At 38.2% G+C, this 27,871-nt stretch overlaps 1 protein-coding gene across 2 annotated transcripts; it reads right to left on the reverse strand.

Moving 5' to 3' along the window:
• Nucleotides 1-199: 199 nt before the first annotated feature.
• LOC149839622 (DNAJ heat shock family protein) lies at nucleotides 200-27,871 on the reverse strand. 2 transcript variants are annotated; one of them, XM_090002688.1, is made up of 5 exons: nucleotides 27,707-27,871; nucleotides 27,192-27,415; nucleotides 18,714-18,725; nucleotides 556-641; nucleotides 200-447 (listed from the first exon to the last, which is right to left on the reverse strand). In XM_090002688.1, exons 1-5 carry the CDS (start codon nucleotides 27,869-27,871, stop codon nucleotides 200-202), a joined length of 735 nt encoding a protein of 244 aa, XP_089858814.1. The 2 variants fall into 2 exon arrangements, with proteins under 2 accessions (XP_089858814.1, XP_089858813.1); XM_090002687.1 differs by having other exon boundaries at nucleotides 200-641.

The following is a 27,871-nucleotide window of genomic DNA, read 5'->3' on the forward strand; positions in this document are numbered from 1 at the left end:
TTTCAAAGGAGGAGAAAGTAAACTATAAATAACATAATATAACTGCATGAAAATATTTTCAACACATCTAGTTCTATTTTACAAATTCAAGCTAGACAAAAGGAACACAAATAAAAGAAACAGCTCACAGTGAGCCAAACAAACAAAAATAAGAAAGGACAAAAGGCACAAAAGAGAAATACGAGGAACGTTACATGGCTCAAGGTGACAACAACAATCGCTTGATACCCGCCGTCTGCTCTGCAGTAAGCCTGGGAGGGAATTTGATATTGAACTTGATTCTTAAGTTGCCTTTCTTGGTGGGTTCTTTTGGGATTGGCATACCTTCACCTCTAACAACTTCTTCATACCCAGGACTAATTACAGAATTGATAGGGATGGTGAGACTGCGACCATCCAACGTTGTTAGTTGGAGTGCATATCCAGTGAGAGCTTCTACAAGTGAGACTTTTTGTGTCATTATCAAATCGTTGCTGTCTCTCTTGAATGTGGCATGGGGCTTCTCATCAATAATGAAGACCAGATCAGACGGGATCATATTTCTCTGCTCGTTGCCTTTCTCTGGGAAGGTAATCTTTGTACCTTTCTTCCAACCAGGCTTGATCTCAATTGTCAGGATTTCCTCTACAGTTGTTGGTTTCCTATGGACAAGAAATCTCTCTCTCTCTCTCTCTCTCTCTCTCTCTCTCTCTCTCTCTCTCTCTCTCTCTCTCTCTCTCTCTCTCTCTCTCTCAAGACTAGCATGGCTACCATTTGATGGGCCAACATTCCCTAGACTTTTTCTCAAAACAAACACAAACCACTACAATATAGTGCTTCTTTACCTTCCCTGAAACCAAACCAAGTCCAGTAACCAATGGGATTTTGTCAACTAGAAACTGAGTAGGTAACTACAGGCAACTACAGTTCAGAAGAAACAGACCCCTTCAATCATTCAGGCAATTCAAGGTCAGAAGGAACATCTAAAAAACTGCACCAAAGGATAATCAAGCTCAACATGCTTTATTCACTCATGAAAAGTGCAGTTACCATCATCTATAGTGAACATATAAGAAGAAATCCATGTAGAAACAAAAGAAGTCCTATATTCTAAAATAAACATGCAAGGCATACAATCTCAGTGATGGCAAGCATCATACTGATATTTCACCTAGTTAACAGATACTTAGACCATTTTAATGATTTTTAAATCATAATGAGACAAGTTTGAAGAATAAACACAGGCTTGTGGTCAAATGCTGATTGCTAAGATCCCATCCGTAACCTACAATCAGTAAAGGTTCACAAGTCCAATATTAAGGAGAGTAAAAGCAAGGTTCCAGCCAATGTAGACCAAATGTGCAGAATAGTTAATGCTGCCATTTGAAAAGGAGCTCAACATGAGTCATAACAAGATTAATCTATAATAACCAACCGGGGCTCTGCTTGTCTGATAGGAGCAGCTAGTGCATGTCACCTTGTGTTGGGACATTGCAGGTTCAAAAACCCAATGGTATGGTTGTATTGTATAACTGGTAGGGGTCTGCCTAACCCCAGCTTGCCTTTCAAAAAAAAAGATTAATCAATAATAGAGCACTCACTATCTACTATGATGCAGTACCAGAAAGATGTTCACCATCTGAAGCTTCAAACTGACATAGAAGACTGATCAGTAATAATACTCACCAGCCATTGACATGGTGTAGAACTATGTCACAGGGACAAGCCACGTTAGGCTCGTGTCTTCAATGACACATGCGGACACAAGGTGTGACTCGGTTAGCAACATGACACACTCTGGACATGTGTTTGACTCTATGTCACATGGGTGCGGGTGCGGGTGCGGGTGAATTTCAAAATTTTTGGACACGGGGACACGGATATATATATATATATTTACACAGTCTGGTAAAGACTGTGCTCAGCACAGTTAAAAAAAAATATCTACACAGTCTGGTAAAAATTGTGCTCTGCACAGTCTGGTAAAGACTGTGCTCAGCGGAAGCGGATCAGTTCATGTTGAACATGAGCGTTTTTGCTCATGCTGACATCATGGCCATCTGATTTGCATTTTAAAAAGCTCAAAAGTCAACAAAACCACGTGGCATTCATCCAAAATGCAAAGAGACGGCCACAATGTCAGCATGAGCAAAAACCTGACCTGATCTGCGCCCGTGCTCAGCACAGTCTGGGTAAAGACTGTGCAGCACAATCTGGGTAAAGACTGTGCTCTGCACAGTCTTTCTCTCTAAAGACAGAAGTATATAAAAAGATATATTTTTTTTAGTTTTTATACATTTTTTGTCATAAAAATGGACAAAAATAGACTCGGTCAACGTTGACCGAGTCCAAAACAAGGAGGACTAAGCCTCGACTCGTTGACCAAGTCCGACTCGGCATTGACCGAGTCCGGGCTGTGTCCGAAGCCGCACCCGTGTCGGGGTGTCGACTCGGGTGCGGCGCCTCCTTAGCCGAGTCCGTGTGACATAGGTTTGACTGCATCTGACATGATTAACATATCCATGAACGATTTCGTCCATTTTGAACCAGACTCCCTTTTTTGAACCACCTACCAAGGCATCACTTTTCAAGGGCAATCTGGTCTTTTAACCAGTTACCCTTTTCTGAACCGCCGAAAAGACAAGCCTGTCATCATGCTAGAACATATGCACAAAGGATACAGTAGGCTCTCTTTATATAGACCAAAGCATTCTCAACTTTTCTCATCCTTTGATGTAGGACCACTTTTGCTAGCATACTAAAGACTAGACATGAGAAGATCTCCACAGCACTTCATACTCTAGGTATAAGGCTATATTACAACTTATATCATGGATTTGCTATTCGCATAATAACAAGCTACAAATTTGTAAAATTTAGTAGTTTATATATCATCCTTATTTGATGTATTGCTATTGGAAGAACTGGACCACATAATCCTTAAAAGAGACCAAAGTAACCCCAGTCCAACAAAGATGATTTGCAAACTATGTCACAGGGATTCGGCTAGGAGGGTGCCGCACCCGCGTCGACGCGACTCGACGCGGGTGCGGGTGCCGCACCGGGTGCGGTCAACTCGATCCTGGGTGCGTTGACCGCACCCAGGATCATTAATGTCTATTTTTAAAAAAAAAAAATTGCCCAAATGGGCTTCGAATTTTTTTTTAAAAAACTTTATGTTAGTCTGTCAGCTGCTGACAGACTAGCATAAAGTAAGTTTTTCAGTTTTCACGCACAGCTGCTGACAGCAGCTGTCAGCACAGCTGCTGACAGCTGTCTGTCAGCTGCTGTCAGCAGCTGCCTGTCAGCTGCTGACAGCAGCTGCCTGTCAGCTGCTGACAGCAGCTGCCTGACAGCTGCAAAGTTTAAAAAAAAAAACCCGCCTATTCCCCAACCCCCTTTATATATATATATATATATATATATATATATATATATATATATATATATATATATATATATATATATATATATATATATATATATATATATATATATATTACTTATTACATTTTTGCCCCTGCCGCACCCCCGCACCCGGGTTTTTTGGAAGTGCCGAATCCCCGCACACGCACCCGCGCCCGCGCCCGCACCCGCACCCATGTGACATAGTTTGCAAACCTGTTAAAAGACATGATTATAGCAAAGAAATTTTCAATTCAACTTCTTCACAGATATTAAGAGAAGCACTAATTTATCCATCTGATATGGAAACCATCTTGAATATGATAACAGTAAGAATAGTGAACGACCATCACATGAATAACTGTAGCAAGCACAACCTTTTTCATAAAGTCTATGAAAACAAAATGGCATTTAATACTTACTAGTCATTGGAATTCATTCAAGAACTCTTACAGTCAACATTTATTTTTCCCCACAAAAGGCTAGAACTGTGAGAAAGATGGCTAATGTGGTCTGGAGCTATCCTGGTTCTATTCTACACCATCTGAACCCAAGGGTATTTTCATCATTCCTAGTCAGAGCAGGGGCATTTTGGTCCTTTTGACCAGGTCGTTTCAGATGCAGCCACACACACACACACACACACATATATATATATATGGGAGAGGATTCAAGAGCATTGGAGGGAGAATACCCCTTGCTGTTCTCCTCCTTTTTCTTAACATTCTTTATTCTTCTGTCTTTTCTTAAGCCTATAGACATATTCTTTTTTTTTTGTTTCTTGATCTACTTATATTCCAGATCTGATATCGCAGTCGATACCCTAGTTTTCTTCTTCCTCTTCTTTTATCCAATCTCCAAAAAAAGAAGGTTCCTTGCTGACATCAGCAGTACCTTGCTTGTGTCAGACCTCTGGTAGCGGATCTGCTCTGCATCTCTTTTCAAATCTGCTCTGCATCCTTTTTTATCTCTCTTATTTAATATCTTTTTCTATTTCTCCTTTCTATTTCGTTTGTTTATTTTCTTTGTCATGGCATCCACTCTTCAATCTTCTTTTCTCGATCAGCTTGTTTCTGACAAGTTTAGATGCTTCAAATTTTATAACTTGAAGAAACAAATTATCCCTTTTCTTTCTAGCCATGATCACATGGGTCATCTAGTCCAGATGGGTCCACTCCCATGCCTGATGAGTTTATTATTGCCTCTATATCCAAAGGAGGCAGCAGCCAAGAGACAAAAGAGCGCAATCCAGAAAGATGACCAAGCCGTGGTTGCATATATCACAGCCACTCTCTCTCGTGAGCTTTGTTGCAGGTCCCTGCTGCCTACTGGAGTTTCAGCAGGCGAACTTTGGGCCATCTTGCATAATTGGTTTGCACAGATTTCTAGTCCAAAAATTTACCAGTTGAAGAATGAGTTCGGGAAGGTTGTTACAGGATCTTCATCCATCATGCAATATCTCACCCGCATTAAGACCATCACAGATCAATTGGCTGCTATAGGAAGTCCAATTAATGATAATGACATCAATATGCAGACCCTGAGAGGCCTAGAGGAAGAATACATGATGTTCACTGTTATGGTCACTGGACATGTTCCTTGTCCCTCTTTCGAAGAATTTCACACTATGTTATTTGATTTTGAAGGTATGTTTGGAATCTGTCACATAGATGCGGGTGTGGATGCGGCACTTTAAGAAAACTTGGGTGCAGGGGTGCGGGGAGGGTATATATATATATATATATATGAAATGAGGATCTTCCAAACACGAACTTAGATCCGCACGAGAAGGTGTCTAAAAAGACACTAAAGCATAACCCTTAAAAAGGGTATAATGGGAAACAAAAGAAGAAATAAAAAATATTCTTTATTGATATGAAACACCAAATGCTCAAGAAGCATTGGAATAAAATACAAGAGGGGATGCACCCCTTTATATACAAGTAGGAGAGGAGAGCTCTTAAGGAGCTCTCCTTGTAGCCGTTGGACTAGTCTAACGGTTACATTATTAGTTAAGTTCCAAGTGGAACTTAACTAATAATGTAAGTCTAGTTCTATTAGAACTAGACTCTCAAAAAAAGTTAAAAAGAAAATATCAAAAAATACAGAAAAATAAAAATAAAATTACATAAATATATATAATAATAATATGAATATTATTATTATATATATTTTACATTTTAACAGTCCCCCTCAAACTTATGGTACAATGAGCGAAAGTTTGTCTAAGAGAAAGTGAAATCTAGGAGCAACGAGAGGCTTTGTAAAGAAGTTTGCTAACTGATATTCTGAGGTAACATATGGCAGATCAATTGTCCCATGTAGATATTTCTCTCTAACGTAGTGACAATCCATTTCAATGTGCTTGGTCCGTTCATGAAATGTTATGTTGCTTTTCATGTAGATCGCACTTTTGTTGTCGCAACACATACGTGAAGCTTGTGTTGCTTCTGCTCCCATATCAGCAAGCAGGCGTCTGAGCCAAACTACTTTCATGATCGTGGTTGTCATGGCACGATATTCGGCTTCTATAGACGAGAGAGAGACCATCTGCTGCTTTTTGCATCTCCACGATATCAAAGATTCACCTAAAAAGACACAAAAACCAGTGGTTGAGTGTCGGTTGTTGGGATCACCTCCCCAATCAGTATCAGTGTATGCAATTAAATCAAGTGAGGAAGTAAAAGACAAAAAGGGCCCTCTCGAAAGAGAGGTCTTGAGGTATCTGGTGATACGCAAAACTGCTCCCATATGAACAGATATGGGAGCATGTTGAAATTGACTTACTGTGTGCACAACATTGCTATGTCTGGTCTGGTAATGGATAGATAGGAAAGAGCTCCGACTAGCTGTCTGTAAGGAGTAGGGTCTTCAAGGAGTTCTCCATCATCAATTTTCATTTTTACATTGACAACTTATGGAGTATCTACTTTCTTATCATCGGTAATGCCAGACCTGAAAACAATAAGCAAATTTAGTTTGAGATAGTAGATAACCCCTAGGAGAGTAAGCAACTTCAATACCTAAGAAATATCTTAATAAACCTAAACCGGTCATTTTAAAATGGAATTTAAGAAGGTTTTTGATGTTTTCAACTCCCTGTTTATCGCTTTCAGTGATGATCATATCATCCACGTATAGAAGAAACACAATGATCCCTGCATCAGAACTCTTAATAAACAAAACAGTGTCAGTCAAGCAGAAGTGAAAACCAATATCAATCATAACATGACTAAACCTGTCATACCACGCTTTGGGTGCTTGCTTAAGGCCATAAAGAGTATTTTTCAAGCGAAGGATTTTACCCTTAGGAATATTGAGACCGGGAGGGGCTTCCATGTACACTTCTCCAACTAGGTTTCCATTTAGAAATGCATTTTTTACGTCCATCTGAAATATGGATCATTTCTTGATGGAAGCTAAGGCAATTAAGGTTCTGACTGTTGTCATAAGAGCAACAGGAGCAAAGGTCTCTTCGTAGTCAATGGCATATTCTTGGGCATAACCTTTGGCCACAAGACGGGCTTTATATCTTTCAAGAGTACCATTACTCCTAGTTTTAACCTTGTAAACCCATCGACATCCTATAGGTTTCTTCCCAAGTGGAAGGTCTTGAATAGACCATGTAGAAGCCTTTTCAAGTGCATCTAACTCAGTTTTCATGGCTTCTACCTATTTGACATCATTCTTTGCTTGATAGTATGAACATGATTCTTCATATGAGTGAATTAATGCAATAACTGCCCTATATGTGGGAGAGAAAGATTCGTATGACACAAATTTTTTTGGAGGCCTTGAGACTCGGGATGACCTTCTGATTGGAATTTCAGAATATCTTTCAAGTGCATATGGAAGATTAGGCTCTCGTCGTCTTGAATATTGTATACTAGTATCTCTATGAACTTCTTCATTGTCAACATTGTAATCAAGGTCAATAATACCTTGATCATCATCAAAGTTATAGTCATGATCATATTCATCAGATTTTGATGTTAGATCTAACAAAAAGGAGTACTCTCTGACTTCCTTTGGTTTTTCAAAATCAAAGAAGTTCTCTTTTTCTAGAAAAGAAACATTTCTTGATACATATAACTTATTATTTTTGAAGTCAATACACCTATATCCTTTTTTTATTTTCAAAATATCCTAAAAAGGCACAAGGAATCGCACGGGGAGAAAGTTTATCATTTTTGTTCATAAATATGAAACATTTGCATCCAAATACTCTTAGTCTAGAGTAATATGGAGAAAGGTTCACAAGTTTTTTTTATTGGTGTTATATTTTGCAAAGAAGAAGAAGGCATTCGATTAATCAGATAGGTGGCAGTCAAGGCAGCTTTTGCCCAGAAATATTTTGGGACTTGATTTGCTATTAATAGAGTCCTAATGGTTTCCATAATATGGCGATGTTTTCATTCTGTCAACCCATTTTGTTGGGGTGTATATGGACAAGACCTTTGATGTGTGATGCCATGCAAGTTAAGGTAATTTTTAAAATCTGTGGACAAATTCTCCCCCTGAATCTGTGCGAAAGATGGAAATTTCATTTTGAAACTTGTTTTTAACCATATTATGAAATGTTTGAAAGTATGAAAATACTTCAGACTTAAGTTTTAGAAAGTAAATCCATGTATGTCTGAAATAATCATCGACAAAGATAACATAATAAGCAAATCCGCCTTTAGAAATTATTGGTGCGGGACCCCAAACATCCGAGTGAACTAATTCAAGTGGTCTTGGAGAGACAAAAGTTCTATTATGAAATGGTAATCGTTTCATTTTGCCAAGAATACAATCTTTATAAGTAAATGTTTCAAAATTACAAAATTTTTCTAGATTTGAAAAATGTTGGATTTTGACTATATGAGGATGACAGAGTCTTTTGTGCCACAACTCCAACTCATTTTTCTGAATGTTATAACAAAAAGCTTTCTTTGGCATTTTCAAAAAATCCATGTAATAGAGTCCTCCTTCTCTATGGCCTTCCCCAATCAGCTTTCCTACCTGGTGATCTTGTACCCAACAACCATAAGAAGAGAAGGAAATATTACAACCATGGTCAGATATTTGAGAAACAGATAATAGATTTAAATTTAGTTTGGGAATAAATCTTACTTCTAGAACAAAAAATTTCTCAGTTTTATGGATTTTTTCAAAATTTCTTATTCCTTCTATTTCAAAAGAAGTTCCATTAGCAGTAAAAACTTTTGACACACTTGTTTTATTTTTAACACATTCGGATAAACTTTTATCATTTGGGTCATATGAAATGAAGCACCAGAGTCAAGAAGCCAAGGGAAGTTACCTGCATCGAAAAAAGATAAAGCAGCTGCCCCAATCGAAGCTTCTGATGAGGAGGAAGCTCCTTTGATGAGAGGTTGGAGAATCTTCATTAGTTGGGCCATAGAGACTGGTGCATCTTGATCTTTAGGCTTCGATCCAGCAATCACAACTCTCTTTTCTCTGAGCTCCTTAAGCTTAGGACACTAAGGCCTGTAGTGTCCCGGTTCACGACAATGATGGCAAATAACCTTTTTCTTGTCATAATCACCACCTTGGCGGTTAAAATGGGGTGGTCTATATGATCGTACATGATTCCCTGGTCTGGATACAGCAAGAATAGAATCATCTTCAGCCTTAAGAGTATATTTCTTGATTTTTTTTCCTCTATAGTTAATTCCTCTATAGTGTCGACAATAGAGGAAACTTTTCCTCGATGAAGAAGAGCCAATTTCGTTGACTCGAATTCCGGTCTTAGACCGTTTACAAATTGATAAAAATGTTTTATATCAAGTTGTTTTTGTCAGAGCTCAATATCTTCTAGACAATACCATTTTGGTTCTAGAATAGTCAATTCACCCCAAAGTTCGGATAATTCATTATAGTATTCTCATATAGTTTTGTCACCTTGGGTCATAGATCTAACCTTTTTTTAAAGACTGCACACATGTGCAATATCTTTTAGGGAATACATATTTTTGAGATATTCCCATGCCTTATCGGCATTCTCAAACTTGGCAAGACTAGAACATTTCTGTGTGTCAACACTATTGATTAGCCATGACATAATTTTAGCATGCCCTATTCTCCATTCTTTCCAACTCTTTTCATAGTTGGCTAAGGCTTTGCTTTTTTCCCCTTCGGTCAAGGAAACTTCCTTATCACCTTCTATTTTGGTGAGAACAAGTTTAGGTTCCGAATCGGAACCATCTACTATCCCCACAACCCTTTTCCCCATATGTGGTGCTTTATTATTGAAGCCCACATTACATAATTTGTGTCGTTTAGCTTCATGGGTATGATGGTGATTTTATCTTGATCATCCATCTTTTACAAAGGTGATAAAACAAGGAGAAAAGGAAATAAAGAAAGAGAGAGTAAGAGAAGCAAACACGAGAGAAAGAGTAAGAGAAAGCAAACACGATATTTTGATGCAACGAGCTTTTCTTTTCTCTCCTTCCTTCAAAAGAGGCTTTAAAAACCCCAACCAAGGTGATAAAATACCTTTGCAAGCTTGGCACGAAAAACGAGGCAAGAAATCTTCACGATGTAGGATGAACCTTACTCTGATACCATGAAATGAAATGAGGATCTTCCGAACACGAACTTAGATCCGCACGAGAAGGTGTCTAAAAAGACACTAAAGCATAACCCTTAAAAAGGGTATAATGGGAAACAAAAGAAGAAATAAAAAATATTCTTTAATGATATGAAACATCAAATGCTTAGAAGCATTGGAATAAAATACAAGAGGGGATGCACCCCTTTATATACAAGTGGGAGAGGAGAGCTCTTAAGGAGCTCTCCTTATAGGGTTATAAATGTAACTGTTGGACTAGTCCAACGGTTACATTATTAGTTAAGTTCCAAGTGGAACTTAACTAATAATATAAGTCTAGTTCTATTAGAACTAGACTCTCAAAAAGTTAAAAAGAAAATAGCAAAAAATACAGAAAAATAAAAATAAAATCACATAAATATATATATATATAATAATAATATGAATATTATTATTATATATTTTTTATATTTTAACAATATATATATATATACCCTCCCCACACCCCTGCACCCCAAGTCTTTTTAAGAGATTTAAGTTAACAATAATGAAATAAAACAATTATCATATCATCAATTCATGCAATAAATCAAATTAAAAATCTATAATTGATGTTCCTCATCAAAAAAAAAATAACACCATAATTAAATCAACCTAAATATATTATGGCTACGCTAAGTAAATTAAGAAAACATGAAACAATCAAACAAGTCAAGCAGAAAAGAAGTAAAATTTGTATTAAAATATAATTCATAAAAAAAAAACTAGCCGAACTCAGAACCCAAGCTTAGGTTCGGTTCTAGTGAACACAAGTTTGGGTTCACCAGAGCCTCTTTTGGAGCAAGCCTAGGTTCGGTTATACTGAACCCAAGCCTAGGTTCACCAGAGCCTCTTTTAGAGCAGGCCTGGGTTCGGTTCTGCTGAACCCAGACTTGGGTTCGCCAGAGCCGAACCCAATAGGCCTGGATTCACCTGAGCTGAACCCAGCAGGCCTGGGTTCGACCCTTGCTCCAACGAGAGGAAGAGGAGGAAGGAGGAGAAGAAAAAAGAAGAAAGAGAGCAGGAAGAGGAAAGAGAGGAGGAGGTGAAGGAAGAAGAAGAAGAGAGGAAGAGGAAGAGGAGGAACAGAGAGAGAGAGAGACGAACCTATCTCACATCGTCGTTGCCTTCATCGTCGTCATTGGTGCTTTTGTCATCACCGTCTCTACCATCAAAAGAGGAGTCGAGGAGGGGAGTGGGGAGGAGTCAGGGTTAGGAGTTGGCGTGATCGTTCCCTAACCCCTCCCCCCCGCCCCACATCAAAATTCATTTTTTTTTAATTGGACCAAAATAGACTCAATCAAAGATGGCTGAGCTCATTTTGAACAAATACAAATATAACCTTGGGTGATGCAGGTTGATCGCACCCACATCGCGTCGCGTTGACACAGGCGAGGCGGCCTTTTTAACGAGTTTGTGTGACATAGTTTGGAATGAATTCAGATTTGTCATCCAAAAAGGGTGAGGATTCAGAGAAACACGATGTTCTTGTTGCTTCTTTTGGTTCGGGAAAAATAAGTGGGGGACGAAATTCTAAAGGAAAAGGAAAGGGATCTTATCAAGGAGCTGGATCTGGCAGGGACTTCCTCCTGCTCCTTTTGTGTCATCTAGTGCATCTTATGCACCTCATGGTAATATTCTTATATGTCAAATATGTGGGAAACGTTGGCATGTTGCTTCCAATTGCTTTTAGAGGTTTAATGCTTCTTTTAAGCCTCCCACCAAGTCTCCAAGAGGTGCACCCAATATGCAGCCCCATGCCCCATCACAACAGCCATGTTATCCAGCCACACACCAGCCTCAAGGTCAAATTCTTAAGGATCTTGCTGCTGCATTCAATCAGATGCATATGCAGCCCTCGCAGATGACTCGTTTAAATATGAGTGCTTGGATGAATCATCAGCCACCAGCCTCTCCTCCGCAGTCATCCTCTTCGAACCAATGGTTTATTGACTCTGGAGTTGTGCATCATGCAGGTAAGCTTCTTGATGTCATGCCATATCAAGAGAAAGGTACCATTGTTATAGGAAATGGATCTCACCACTATGTCACTCATGTAGGAAAAGTTCTTATTAGAACTTTTAAAGGTTAAATTCTTATTCCTGATGTTTTCCTTGCCCCCACTATGCATCATAATCTTATATTTGTTTCACAATCTAGTTAAAAATCAATTTAAAACAAATATTAAAGTTTTCTGCTCCGACTCTGGGGGAGAGTTTCTTTCAAATGAATTTCAATTATATCTAAAAAATCATGGAATTGTGCATCAAAAATCATGCCCTAGGACACCTCAACAAAATGGGATTTCTGAAAGAAAACATCATCATATCATTGAAACTACTAGAACCCTACTTATTTCAAAAGAAATTCCAAAGCAATTTTGGGCTGAAGCTGCCCTAACCGCAGTCTATCTAATAAATAGAATGCCTTCTCAAACTTTGGAAAACAAGTCTCCTATTGAAAAACTCTTTAAAATTTCTCCTGATTTAAAAAGGCTAAGGGCATTTGGTTGTAAATGCTTCGTGCTTCTTGAAAATTATAGCAAACTCTCTCCTAAAGCCATAAAATGTGTCTTTTTTGGTTATGCAGATAATCAAAAAGGATATCGATGTTATGATAAAACAAATGATAAACTCTATGTTTCTAGAAATGTTACCTTTCTAAAAATGAGAGTGGATTTGATTTTGAAGTTCCTAAGGAAGAATCTGAGTATGCTTTCTTATTTGATTTGTTACCCAATAAAGGTATTAGTAATGATATTAAAACCTTCGAGTCTATTAATGACTCAAGTAGTGAACCATCTCAAGATCTTCTTCAATACTCTAGACGAAATACTGGGGAGCATCCATGTGCCCTTGACAGATATAATCAATTAACAAATACTGAAGAAACTAGGGTTAGAAGGTCGAAAAAGTAGGTTTGTCTCATATGAATCCTTCTTACCAAACTACAGGGCATATCTTCTAGCTATTCATTCCTATCATGAACCATCCAACTATAACGAGGCCAAAAATATAAACGAATGGGTTGAAGCCATGAAAATTGAATTAGATGCATTACACAAGGCTCACACTTGGACAATTCAACATCTTTCTATCAGAAAGAAGACAATAGGGTGTAGATGGGTGTTTAAAATTAAAACAAAAAGTGACGGGTCTCTTGAGAGATATAAAGCAAGACTTGTTGCAAAAGAATATTCTCAAGAATATGGTATAGATTATGAAGAAACCTTTGCCCCAGTAGCTTGTATGACTACAGTCAGAACTCTAGTTGCTATAGCATCCATTCGAAAATGACCGATATACCAGTTAGATGTTAAAAATGCATTCTTGAACGGAAACTTAAATGAAGAAGTATATATGGATCCTTCCCCTGGTCTGTCTATTGAAAAATGCATGGTCCTTCGTCTTCAAAAAGCCCTATACGGGCTTAAACAAGCCCCTAAAGCATGGTATGATCGGTTCAGTGGTACGATATTAAAACTTGGATTTAAATCTTGTTACACTGACACTGCTCTTTTTGTGAGATCTACAGGTACCTCATTGACCATTCTTCTTTTGTATGTTGATGATATGATCATCACAGGGAATGATCAAAAGGAAATTAAAGATATTAAAATTTTACTTAAAAAGTCTTTTGATATGACTGATCTTGGTTTTTTGAGATACTTTTTAGGAATTGAAGTAGCCTACTCACCAAGAGGATATATTTTATCTCAAATCAAGTTTGCAGCTGATATTGTTGAGCGTTCAGGAATCACAGACACAAAATATGTTGATACTCCTGAAGTAATAAATGCAAAAATGTGAGCTGAAGATAGAGTATTATTAGATGATCCAACCCCTTATCGACAACTTATTGGATCGTTGATGTATCTGTCCATTACAAGGCCAGATATTGCGCATGTTGTACATTCTGCAAGTCAATTTCAACATGCGCCCACAACCGTCCACATGAGTATAGTATTAAGAATAGTTCGATATATCAAGAAAACTATATCTAAAGGACTATTCTTATCTTCTTCCTCATCTTTAAGTCTTATTTCTTACACTGATTCTGACTAGGGAGGAGATCCCAATAACTGTCACTCAACTACTGGCTTTTGTGTGTTTTTAGGTGATTCTCTCATTTCTTGGCGATGCAAAAAACAACAAAAAATGTCTTTATCCTCTATGGAAGCTGAGTACAGGGCAATGGCTACCACAACCACTGAAGTTGTGTGGACGAGAGCACTACTTTCCGATATGGGTGTTGATGTCTCAGAACCTTCAAAGCTATGCTATGATAATAAAAGTGTCATATATATAGCCAGCAATCACACATTTCACGAACGAACAAAACACATTGAGATGGATTGTCACTATGTTCGCGAAGAATATTTGAAGGGGACCATTACGTTGCCATATATCCAGTCCGAATTTCAGATTGCAGACTTCTTCACCAAAGCTCTTCCACTACCTCAATTTTTGTAGCTTCTTAGCAAACTTTCGGTGATTTCCCTTTAAGTTTGAGGAGGAGTGTTAAAAATAAAATTATATTCAAATACCCGATAAGGGTATTTTTGTCTTTTTATCATATAGTACAGTCCACTAAGGACTGAAATGTAATTTAGCATTGTAATAAATAAACTGCCATACAGTTCAAGCACAACAGTCATATCTATGACTGTTGGGCAGCAGTCCAACTAGACGTTGGACTGCCACCCTACAGTCATAATAATGACTGTTGGAAGGCAGTCCAAAGAGCTGGACTGCCTCCCATGTGTTGGAGTGAGGCTCTATAAATAGAGTCTCACTCCCTTGTTATTCCTTAATGCTTTAAGAAGCATTTGAGGGTTTTTTCTAGAGTTTTTTCCCATCTTATAGGTTTGTATGCCTCTTGTGCTGTTTTGGTATTTTTATCTCTCTTGAGATTGTATTTGGTCCATTAGTGACCAAGTGAGTTTATTAAAGCCCTTTGTTGGCATTGTGTTTGTTTCACTATTGTTCCATTGTACCTTGTTTCATTACAATCTGGACCCGTATGTACATATACACTCTTAATAAAACCCAGTTGTCGACTTTCTGTCATTAACAGACCCAGCATAGTCGGCATCCGAATAAGCAATAATTTCTAATGATGGGGTCTGACTGAACAACAACTCTTTTCTTGGAGAGGCTTTCAAATACCTAAGAACCATTATAGCTACCTGTCAGTGATCCTTATTAGCTTTGTCCATAAATTGACTTATCTTGCTCACTGCTAATGAAATGTCAAGTCTGGTCACTGTCACATAATAACAACTTGCCAACAAGAGAACGAAAACTACTACTGTCTATAGATTCCGATTCCTCATCATACATATGGCCCTTAGGGTCCATAGGAATACTTGCAGGCTTAGCCCCTAGCATTCTGGTTTCCTTAAGAAGATCTAAAACATACTTTCGTTGGGACAATACCAAACCCTCACGGTTCCTTGAAACTTCTATTCCCAAGAAATATCTGAAAGGACCAAGATCTTTAGTAACAAAATGAGTTTGAAGATGGGCCTTTGTATCTAAAATTTCTTTGGCATTGTTGCATGTTAGTATGCTATCATCTACATATAATACCATCACAACAATCCCAGAGCAAGATGTTTTAATAAGCAGAGAATGATCTGAGGCTGACCTGACAAAGCCAAATGCCGACACTATCTCAAAAAGCTTCTGGAACCACGCACGAGGGCTTTGTTTAAGACCATAAATGGCCTTCTTCAATCTGCACACATGTTGCTTACACTCCCCCTGAACCTCGAATCCAGAAGGTTGTTGCACGTAGACAGTTTTCATTAAATCATCATATAAAAAGGCATTTTTCACATCAAGCTGAGAAAGGCTCCAACCATAGTGTACTGTTAAATAATATAACATAATTCAATATGTAATCTCATAGTTTTAGTTTACTTTTAAGCTTAGTTAGGATTAGGTTAGTTTATTTAACTAGGTTAGTTTATTTAACTAGGTTAGGTTTCTTTTTCTTTTTTAGTTTAGTTTTTGGACTTATTTGGCTTTATGCTTTTTTAACCAAAGTCAAAAAGCATAAAGTAGAGAGCTGTTGGACTCCCAACAGCTCTATTTAGAGCCGTTGGGAGCCCAACACTCCCTCATTCCCTCTCTCCCTTGTATTATAAATATGGGGTGTTACCCCCTTGTAACTTACACTTTGGTAAAGCCCTCTTTTGGGACCCAACATATTGAAGTTGATATTTTTTTACCTTTGTGCATTTGTATTCGTGCCTTTGTGCACTTGTGAGAGTTCTCCTTTTATGCCTTTGTGCACACTTTGTGTTTCTAGTATTGTGTTTATACACAAAATCTTTTTTATAGAGATTTTCACATGGTATCAGAGCAAGGTTGCTTGAGAAGGAAAGTCTTGTGATTCTTCACAATATTGAGTGCCTCGAAAAGCGTGCCTTCAATTTTTTCGAGATTGGCGTGAAGACTTCTCTTCATCAAATATTTTGGAAGATTACTACAACAAGTAAGAGTTAAAATCTCTTTGTGGTACGTATTTTTCTCCTTCATCTTATCTCTCTAATGGGTGAAAAAGACTCTCATTTCTCTCTTGGCTTTAAGCTCAATGGTTCCAATTATCATGTATGGGCCGGAAATATGGAAGCTCATATTAAAGGAAAAGGGGCTTTGGGGATATGTTCAAGGTTCCATAACGGAACCCGAACCAAAAATTACGATGGTTGAAAGAGGAGAAATCAAAATTCTTGAAGGAGAAGAAAGACAAAAAGCTCTTGAAGAATATTCAAAGAAACATGAGGAATGGGAAATGAGAAACTTCAAGATCCTATCTTGGATCTTCTCATCCGTTGAAACCAAGATCAATGCCAATATCATCAAATTCAAGAAAGCCTCCGAAGCTTGGCATTATCTTAAAAAGATGTATACTTCACGAGACTTATCTCACAAGTACTATCTTCAAAAGAGGGCCTTGACCCTACAACAAAATGAGATGTCTATTCGTGAGTACTTTGCTGAATTATCCTCTATTTGGGATGAGCTTGCCATGCTTGAGCCCAAGTGGAGTGGTGAAGCTATTGAACTTAGATACAAGCAATTAGAGGAAGATCACTTCTTTAACTTCCTAAATAGTCTTCGACCCGAATTTGAACAAATTCGGTCCTCTCTTCTATCTTCTTTCACATCTCCTTCCATTGAAGATGTTATTACCAAGTTAAGTGCAGAGGAAACTCGTATGGGCATTAGCAAGCAAAATCCAAGTGTTCTTGCAATGCCCACAAATCAAGATGAATGTGATGGAGCTAATGCCGTGTCTAGGCCTGGCAACAACTTGAGGACATATAAACCTCCTCACTTTAAAAACCAAAATCAAGGATACAATGGTGGTCAAGGCGGAAGAAGGGACAATAGCAAAATTGTGTGCCACTTTTGCAAGGAACCCGGTCACATCAAACCGGTTTGTCCTAAATGGAAGAAACTACTTGCAATGGCAACCACATCTCAATCACAAAAAGAGGAATCTACAAGTGGAGCTCTCTCTCTAAATCAAATTATGGAAGCTCTTCAACCTCTTCTTAAGGGAGCTATTTTCGGTGCCGCCGTATCCACTCTTTCTCCTCCAGGTAAAACTTCTTGGCTTTTAGATTCGGGTGCATCTTTTCATATGTCTCCAAACATCTCTTCTCTTTCTGAATATTCTAAAAGTTTATCACCATCTTTTGTTTCAACTGCGGATGACACTTCTCTTGAAATTAAGGGGATTGGAAACTTTGAAACTCAAAATTTTTTTATTCCCAAAATTAGATTTATACCTAAATTGAATTTGAACTTACTTTCCGTCTCTCAACTCTCGGACCTTGGATGTGACATTCAATTTTCATCTAATAAGTGTTTAATACAGGATCACCGGTCCGGGAAGTTGATTGGGGAAGGCTCTAGGAAGGGAGACTTGTACTATGTGGATTCTCTCCAAATTCCTAAAACCCCTTTTTGTAATGTGGCCCAACATAAAGACATAAATGTTTGGCACAAAAGACTTGGTCAAACCAACATCACCAAGTTATCCTATTTGCATTTTATTAAAAATCTTTGTAAAAATACTTTCTCTTGTAATGATTGTATTCTTGGAAAAATGAGAAGTATGCCTTTTGAACAAAGATCTATGTTTACCACAAAACCTTTTGAAATTGTTCATTCGGATGTTTGGGGACCGGCACCCGTCATATCCAAGGGAGGCTTTGTCTATTATGTGATTTTTGTAGATGATTTTTCTCGATATTGTTGGATATATTTTCTTAAACATAAGCACGAAGTGTTTTCATGTTTTAAATCATATCATATGATAATTAAGAATCAATTTAATAGTAATTTAAAGATTTTTAGGACCGATTCCGGAGGCGAATATCTTTCCAATGAATTTAAGAAATATCTTGAAGACTATGGTATTGTCCATCAAAGATCATGTCCTAAGACCCCACAACAAAATGGGTTAGCCGAAAGGAAGCATAGGCATATCATTGAAACCACTAGAACCCTTCTTATTTCCCAAAGTATTCCAAAAAAAATTTGGGCCGAAGCGGCTCTTGCTTCAGTTTATCTTATTAATCGTCTTCCATCCAAAAATTTAGATAAAATCTCTCCTTTCGAAACTCTATATGAAAAAGAACCCGATTATAATAGATTGAGAGTTTTTGGTTGTAAGTGTTTTGTCCTTACAGATAAGAATGATAAACTCTCACCTAAAGCCATTCCTTGTGCTTTTCTTGGCTACTCCGAAACTCAAAAAGGGTTTCGATGTTATGATACTAAAAATGATAAGTTATATGTCTCAAGGAATGTAACATTTTTAGAAAATGATAGTGGTTTTGAAAAGAATGAATCTCATTTAGAAATTGCTGACTATTCCTTTCTCTTTGATCTTTTATCTAAAGATGATGATATCTCTAGTGATGATGAATCAACATATAACAGTGACAATGAAGTGGTTGAAATCAACAATAACTCTAACCCTACTACCTCTCAAGAAGAAAATATAACTAGAGACCCTATCACCTATACTCATAGAGATAGACTCCCCTTTAGAAGTGTTATTGAGCAATATAGTGAACCTAGCGAATCTATCCCCTCACATGATTCAAACCCTAGAAGAACCGAGAGAACTAGAAGAACTCCCTCTAGATTCGTATCTTTTGATTCTTTCTCTCCTAAATATCGAGCTTGCTTAAGTGTCATTCACTCATATTTTGAACCAAAAAATTTTGAAGATGCCAAACGATGTATTGAATGGAGAGAAGCCATGGAGAATGAACTCAAAGCGCTTAGGAAAGCCAACACTTGGGAATTTCAAACGCTTCCCAGTGGAAAGAAAACTATAGGATGCCGATGGGTGTTCAAAGTCAAAACAAAGAGTGATGGATCTCTTGAGAGGTATAAAGCTCGTCTTGTAGCTAAAGGGTATAGTCAAGAATACAGGATTGACTATGAAGAGACATTTGCTCCAGTAGCTCGTATGGTTACTGTTAGATGTCTCGTCACCATTGCTTCCATTAGAAAATGGAATATTTACCAAATGGATGTCAAAAATGCCTTTCTAAATGGTGATCTTAATGAAGAAGTCTACATGGATGCTCCACCTGGTATGAAAATTCCTAAAAATAAAGTTCTTCGTCTTCGTAAAGCTCTTTATGGCTTGAAACAAGCTCCCAAGGCTTGGCACGATAGGTTTAACAATGTAATGACTGAAAATGGTTTTACTTCATGCTATACTGACACTGCATTGTTTGTTAAGAAATCTGATGCAGGGATTGTTATATTACTGTTATATGTTGATGATATGTTAATAACAGGTGATGATGTCAAAGGAATCAAGAGCATTAAATCTATCCTGACTTCAAGATTTGAAATGTCAGACTTAGGATTTCTGACATATTTTTTGGGAATTGAGGTTGCCTATTCTCACAGAGGCTATTTTTTGTCTCAAACTAAACTTGCTTGTGACATTCTTGACAGATCAGGAATCACATATGACAAGGTCTGTGAAACTCCTGAAATAGTAGGTTCAAAGATGAAGATTGATGATGGGATTCTCCTAAAGATCTCACACCTTACCGGCAACTGGTTGGATCTTTAACGTATCTCAGCATTACGAGGCCTGATATTTCTCATGTTGTACATGTTGCTAGTCAGTTTCAACATGCACCTACTTCAGTTCACATGAGTGCCATTCTCCGCATCATCAGATACATAAAGGGTACAGTAAACAATGGGGTATTTCTATCTTCTTCTTCTGAATTGAATTTAATTGCTTATACTGACTCTGATTGGGGAGGTGACCCAAATAACCGTCACTCCACCACTGGTTTTTGTATTTTTTTAGGGGAATCTTTAATTTCTTGGAGATGCGAGAAACAACATAAGGTCTCACTTTCATCCACAGAAGCCGAATATAGAGCCATGGCATCTACTACCGTGGAGATTGTTTGGATTCGCAACTTGCTGGAAGATATGAATATTCAAGTTCAAGGGCCCACAAAACTATGTTGTGATAATAAAAGTGCAATTTATATTGCCAAAAATCACATATTTCATGAGCGCACGAAGCACATTGAGATGGACTGCCACTATGTTCGTGAAGAATACTTAAGAAGAACTATAGACCTTCCATATGTTACATCAGAATACCAACTAGCAGACTTCTTCACCAAAGCGTTGTGCTCTCCAAGATTTAACTTCCTTCTTGGCAAACTTTCGGTTATGTCACCCTAAGTTTGAGGGGGGGTGTTAAATAATGTAACATAATTCAATATGTAATCTCATAGTTTTAGTTTACTTTTAAGCTTAATTAGGATTAGGTTAGTTTATTTAACTAGGTTAGGTTTCTTTTTCTTTTTTAGTTTAGTTTTTGGACTTATTTGGCTTTATGCTTTTTTGACCAAAGTCAAAAAGCATAAAGTAGAGAGAGTTGTTGGACTCCCAACAGCTCTATTTAGAGCCGTTGGGAGCCCAACACTCCCTCATTCCCTCTCTCCCTTGTATTATAAATATGGGGTGTTACCCCCTTGTAACTTACACTTTGGTAAAGCCCTCTTTTGGGACCCAACATATTGAAGTTGATATTTTTTTACCTTTGTGCATTTGTATCCGTGCTTTTGTGCACTTGTGAGAGTTCTCCTTTTATGCCTTTGTGCACACTTTGTGTTTCTAGTATTGTGTTTATACACAAAATCCTTTTTTATAGAGATTTTCACATGTACAGCAACAGATAAAACCAATCGGATGGTGTCAAGACGAGCCAATGGTGAAAAAGTTTCAAAGAAATCAATACCATAGGTCTGAGTATAACCTTTGGCTACCAGTCTAGCTTTATACTGCTCAAGAGAGCCATCTGAATTATACTTAAGAGAGAAAACCCACTTACTACCAACAATATCTGCATCATTGGGCGGAACAACTAGATCCCATGTACCACGTGACAATAAGGCATCCATCTCGTCTTGCATTGCCTGCTTCCAATTGGGATCCAGAAGAGCTTGATGATGATTGACGGGAACAGATATCGCAGACAATGCTGAGATGAAATTCCGCATGTTCCTTCCAAGGCGCACATCTGTGACATACTTAGAAATAGGATGAAGAGTGCACTGTCTTTTTCCTTTGCGTAAAGCAATAGGCAGATCATCATCTACAACAAATGTTTCAGGATGATCTGGAATACTCACCTCAGGAGAGGGGGAAGATGGAGGCATGCAATCAAGTGGTGATCGATGTGTGTACACCAATGGAGGATCCCGGTATCATTGCACAGAAGGATACTCAACAGGAGACTCTTGGGGAACAGACTCCAAAGGAAAAGGAGGAATAGGTAGAGGAAAAATATCACCTTGACTTACTTGCAATCGAGGAGGACCACTTGAGAAATAGGGAGTCGACTCAAAGAAAGAAACATCTGCACTAATATACTCCTTTTTGGATATTGGATCATAACAACGATACCCCTTTTGGTGTTGAGGATACCCAAGGAAAACACATTTGGTAGACGGAGCAGTCAGCTTGTCCCGATTTTGTTCCAATCTATGCACAAAGCACACACACACACGAACACTTACGGTGGAATATGGAAAAGAGAAGCCTCTGGATGAAGAATTTGGATAGGTATACGATCCCCTACAGAGGTTGAAGGCATGTGGTTTATGAGAAAACCAGCAATTGAGAATGCATCTCCCCAATATGATGCAGGCATATGAAATTGTAACATTAGACACCGGGCTACATTTAAAATTTGTCTATGCTTTCGTTCAGCCACCCCATTTTGCTGAGAAGTATGGGCACAAGATGTTTGAGGCTTAATCCCACGGTCTTTGTAAAACTGTAACAAGACTTTAGTCTTAAATTCAAGAGCATTATCAGTGCGAACAATTTTGACACATGAATCGAACTGGGTTTGAACTTCAATAATCAAAGACTAGAGAATATTGGGAACTTCAGATCTTTCTTTTATTAAGAATAACCAAGACAATCTTGAAAAATCATCCACAATGACCAGATAATAACGACATTTAGACCGACTAGGACCCCACACATCTACATGAAGAAGATCAAACAATTTATTACTAGACCGACTCTGACTAGACGGAAAGGAACTTCTGTGGTGTTTGCCAAGTTGACATTCTTCACACTGTAAGATAGCTGATGAAGAAATTTGGGGAATAACTTTGCGAAGTTTAGGTAAAGGAAGATGACCAAGACGATGATGCCACAGCAAGGGACTGGAAGAAGACTCTATTGCAGCATGGGCTGCTCCGCCTGGTTGTCGCATATAATAGACATCACCTTCCTCGTAGCCTCCACCAATCCTCTTCCCCGTCAGCAAGTCCTGAAACATACAACACACATGATCAAATATCACCCTACAATTTAGTTCATTGGTGATACGGCCAACTGACATTAAATTTTATGGAAAAGAGGGAACATGGAACACATTTGTCAATTGAAGAGCGGAAGATAAGGAAATGTTTCCCTGACCAACAATAGGAGAGGAGCTACCATCAGCCAGAACCACCTTTCGATGATCTGAAATGGGTTTTAAGTTTGAAAAATCATGAGAGTTTCCACACAGGTGTCTAGACGCTCCAGAGTCAATGATCCATCTACTACCTTGGCAAGCTAGATCATCACCTGCTGAACATGCAACATTTGCCATGGGAGAGCTGGAATTAGTTGGATGACAAGCAACTAGTTCATCATATTCAGCATGACTAAGAGTAATTGTATCCTTTGAAGAATCTGCAGGAGCATCTGCACTGGCATTGACAACTTGGGCTTTAGGAGCAACCTTGGATGAAGGAACAGGAGGGCGTCTGTGTTTGTCAAAGCATCTATCTTCCAGATGTCCAAGTCTACCACAGTAGGTACATTGAAGTCTGCCTCTACCACCAGTACTTCTACCACGACCTCTCCCTCTAAGGTTAAACACAGAGCCCCATCCACGACTATACGACACAAAATGAGCAAAGGTTTGGGATTCAGATTGGGACTGAGAGAATGACATCCAGAGTCTACTAAGACGACTGTATGCTTCAGCCAAAGTAGGAACATCAGAACTCGTCAACATCTAGACCTTTGCTACAGAATATTTTGATGACAGACCTGTGAAAAATCGTGCCACCATGGTCTGTTCTTGATGAACTCTCTATTTGTCACAACATAGAGGTCTATGAGCATTCAACCTCTCAAAAGCAGCCTTTACTGAAGCATAATATTGTGCTAAGGTTTGGTCTCCCTGTTGAAGTTGATAAATTTCTTGTTCAACCTGGAAAATATGACTTACATTTGTTTCCTGAGAATATGTATCTCGAAGGTTATCCCACATTTGTTTTGCAGTAGTGTAATAAATGAGACCATCAACAATATGTGGTTGAATGCTATTCATAATCCATGACATAACAATGTCATTGTCTTCTTCCCATGTAGAATATTTACTCGTCTTCTCCTTTGGTTCAAATTCTAATAAGATATACTTCCTGCGATGGCGTGAAACAGACATCATAAAAGTACGAGACCATCTAGCATAATTTGTCTCGTCTAATTTGACAGATGATCCATAAGAAATAGGATTTGCAAATGCTTTGTATTCAGGCAATGACTCCACCTTCTGGCCGTGGTTTTGAGACTCAGCCATTTAAGCAAAAAAAAACTAATCAACGTTGCCGGAAGAAAAAAAACTTTCTTTGGGTTGCGTTACTTCCAGGAGTTACGACTAACTTAACAGCACCACAACAACCCACGTCAATTCAAAGACGGTTGATCGCCAACACCACAACAACATTAACAGCAGTAACTTTCAAGAGTTACGACTAACTTAACAGCACCACAACAACCCACGTCAATTCAAAGACTGTTGATCGCCAACACCACGACAACATTAACAGCAACAACTCACGACAAATCATACCAGATCACAGCAACAACATTAGCAGGCCTGCAATGAAGACTGATATGATCTGCATCATGCAACAGGCCCTAAATCACTAACTGCAACAGCATTGACGCCACGACTTTACCCGAACGATATCGACTCGTTGTATCCAACTTGCCAAACCACGATGACCCATGCAACAAGCCCTAAATCACCAACTGCAACAGCATCGACGCCACGACTTCACCCCAACGATATCAACTCGTTGCACCCAACGTGCCAAACCACGATGACCCATCTTCAACAGATTGTAGATAAATTTTTTCTTTGACAAGGAACAACAAGATCTGACTTCGGATCCAAGTCTAGTCACCAGATCATATCCTTTTTGTGGTGATAAAACCAGACCAAGGATATGAGGCCATATCTGATTTATGTCCCCCTTGTCCACGTCCACCAGAATCAGTCGATGAAACAGCCTTGAGATGTCGACCAGATCGATTTCAGGATGAAGACGAAGACGAAGACGCAGGAGACTCAGGCATCCAGAATCGAGAAGGGCTCTGATACCATGTTGCATGAGTGTGTGAAGAGCAGTTTGACGCTGAAAAAAAACTGACATTAACATTAAGTCTAATCTCCTTTAAATAGAGATTAGCCAAAATAACCTAAGTTACAATAGAGACCTGGGAACAATAGAAAATAACAAACTACCCCTGTCTACGCTTAAAGTAACAAGAATATAAAAGGCACATGCCTAATACTCTCAACACTCTTGTTGCATTAAATTATATCGTGCTATGTCTTTATCCTCTTTCCTCCTTATACAGGATCATCTAAATGGTCTTTAAGATTTAGAATATTCGTTTGGACATTGAGATCACGTTTGGATGTTATTTATTGTTTGAATGAAAATCATTCTAAGGTGTTGTCAGATGACCTTAATTTTCTTCATAGATCACAATATTAATGACATGATATACTTTTAATATTGATTTTCACTTATCATATTTTCATATTGATTACTACATAGATGCACCGTTCTTAATAAATGTTTTTTTAGCTCTGTTTTTTTTTTCTGCAAATGCGGCAAGAGATCATTTTAATTGAAGAGAATTTTGGTTTCTAATGTTTGCAGTTGAACAATGAGAAGAGATATAAGATGGAATCATGGAGCATTAATGTTACTTTTACATGTTAATCTCATATTTTTTCAGTATTTATTTGAGATTTTTTATTTCTTGTTGGTTGTTGCTTCATCAATAAAAAAAAATATTTATTTATAATTTTAGATGTTTTTTATAGTTTTTTTAAGTTTAAAAAAAAATTGAGGCTTACGCTTTACACCTCGCCTCAAATTTTAGTGGAGCGCCTCGCTACGCCTCAACGCTTTTCACAACACTGCTTGGAAGTTCTCCATTCCATATAAATTCATCTCTTTCTTGAAAAGCTTTCATGTTTTAGAAAGACTACATTTTTGTTATGGTTGTCAAATATCTTCAGAAATGCTAACGTTGGGCACAACTTTTTCTGTATTTAGGCTCCCTAAAATGTTCCTTTACCATCTGGATTTGATTCAATTCTTTTCACAGGGTTGATTTTATTAGATCACATACCTTTTCCGAAGCTTTATTTTGGTGTTTTTATTCAAGCATTTTCCAGCATGCTACTTGATCTAGTCCTTCTCTTTGATTGCTTGAGCATCACTTCAAAATTGGTTTTTTGTCCATAGAATATTGGTCTTTGTGTGAAAAGAAAGAAGAATGCTTCTTCTTTCTTCCTTTCTTTTTATTTTTTTCTGATTTGCCTTGCATATGTATAAGACCAAATTCAGAATAATCAAGTTGGGGATTATAGGTGGAATTTGGTACTCTTTTCACTATTCTCCTCGTAGACCATTTATTTACATGGGTAAATATTGACATTGAGATGAAAGATTTTGATTCGAACTTTAGTCATAGCTAAGTTCAGATTTTTAGCCTTTTTCACAAAAGTTCTGCTGTTAGATATATCTATGTCAATTATTCCAAAACTTTGACTGCATACCACCTACATCCAAGTTCAGAACCATTTATGAAGAGGGACAAGAATTTTCCTAATTTAATTTGTTTCCTCTCGTACAATATTAAATCAGTGTTTATATTTTGTGATTGTTCTATGTACAAAACTGATATCACCATGCCTGCACCCTGCACAGGTATCTTTCCACCATACATTGATATGCACTATCCCATCCATAACAAACTTTCGGTAATGTCAAATAACAATTAACGCACAACAAACAAGGACCTCAGACAGAAATCAATGGAGAAACAAAATAGCACCGCAACAACCTTGAAGGTTACAGCAATACTGGAATATAAATGCTGACATCAGGAATCACATAAACACTCTAGATTATACACGACGAGATGGGTCAGGAAAAATCAAGCATGCCATAGTTATAGCATTTTTTGTGAAACAAAAAAGCATTAAATGCTAAACAAACAGAGATCCTCTCAATAACGTGCCCACATCCATAATAAAGCCAACTCTCTAAATCAACAGAATTACTAAACAATAACAGAAAAAGGTACCATGCTCCCGATAAAAAATTTAGGAATAAAAGGAGAACAAGCCATACCCATTTGAATCAAAAACATCCCTAGAAATCTTCATTTTCTTGGTGGTCCCTTTGTAGAGCTCCTCCAGACTACAGGTGAGAGTCTTCTCAATGGGGGGATCCTTTCTCTGCACATTGCCCAAACCTTCTCCTCCGCCAAATGACGCAAAAGTATCCTTCCCAAAGACGCTTCTAGGAAACCTCCCGCCACCACCTCGAGAACCCATATCACCGAACGGGCTTGAAAACCCAAAGAACTCAGAGAAGATATCCTCAGCACTCGTCGGATTGAACCAGAACACGTTAGGCCCGCCAGATTCCGACGACGTCGAGAATCCAGATGCCCCCGGAGGAGGAACCTGACCCTTCAACCCTTCTTCCCCAAACTGATCATAGACCGCACGCTTTTGTGAGTCACTCAAAACCTTCCAAAATTCCAGCGAAGGAACACATTCACCTTAACAGTTAAAGGAGAACAAAGGAAAGATGGGAATTCGCATTTATTATTCATTATGGTTTCCCATCTCCCATCCAACAACACGAAAAGGATTATCTTCCGAATCCAATGCGAGAAAACCAAAATAAAATAAAGAAAATTACAACGATGGGCATTTTAATTTTCCCCTCCTGTTGTCTACCACTACAGAAAATGAGAAAAACCAAGCATACTTATGGGGAAGAAAAAGATGGGTGGTAGCGATTGTGGCTTCGGGTACCTCGTAGGCTTCAGAGATTTGCTTGAATTTGGCTTCTGCCCCCTTTTTGTTGGTTGGGTTCTTATCGGGATGCCATTTCATGGCTAGCCTTCTGTAAGCCTTCTTGAGATCATCGTCCTTGGCATTCCTGTCCAGCTGCAGTACCTTGTAGTAGTCCACGCCCAT

Source organism: Nuphar pumila, chromosome 4, assembly GCF_984573655.1.
Source record: "Nuphar pumila chromosome 4, dmNupPumi1.hap1.1, whole genome shotgun sequence".
Classification (NCBI taxonomy): Eukaryota; Viridiplantae; Streptophyta; class Magnoliopsida; order Nymphaeales; family Nymphaeaceae; genus Nuphar; species Nuphar pumila.

What these genes read in the sequence shown, in the direction of transcription:
- LOC149839622 (XM_090002687.1), bottom strand. Translation starts at nt 27,871, where the DNA reads ATGGGCGTGGACTACTACAAGGTACTGCAGCTGGACAGGAATGCCAAG. An exon ending in AAATCTCTGAAGCCTACGAG is followed by an intron (nt 27,416 to 27,706) that starts GTACCCGAAGCC and finishes GAATTTTGGAAG; the next exon opens with GTTTTGAGTGACTCACAAAA.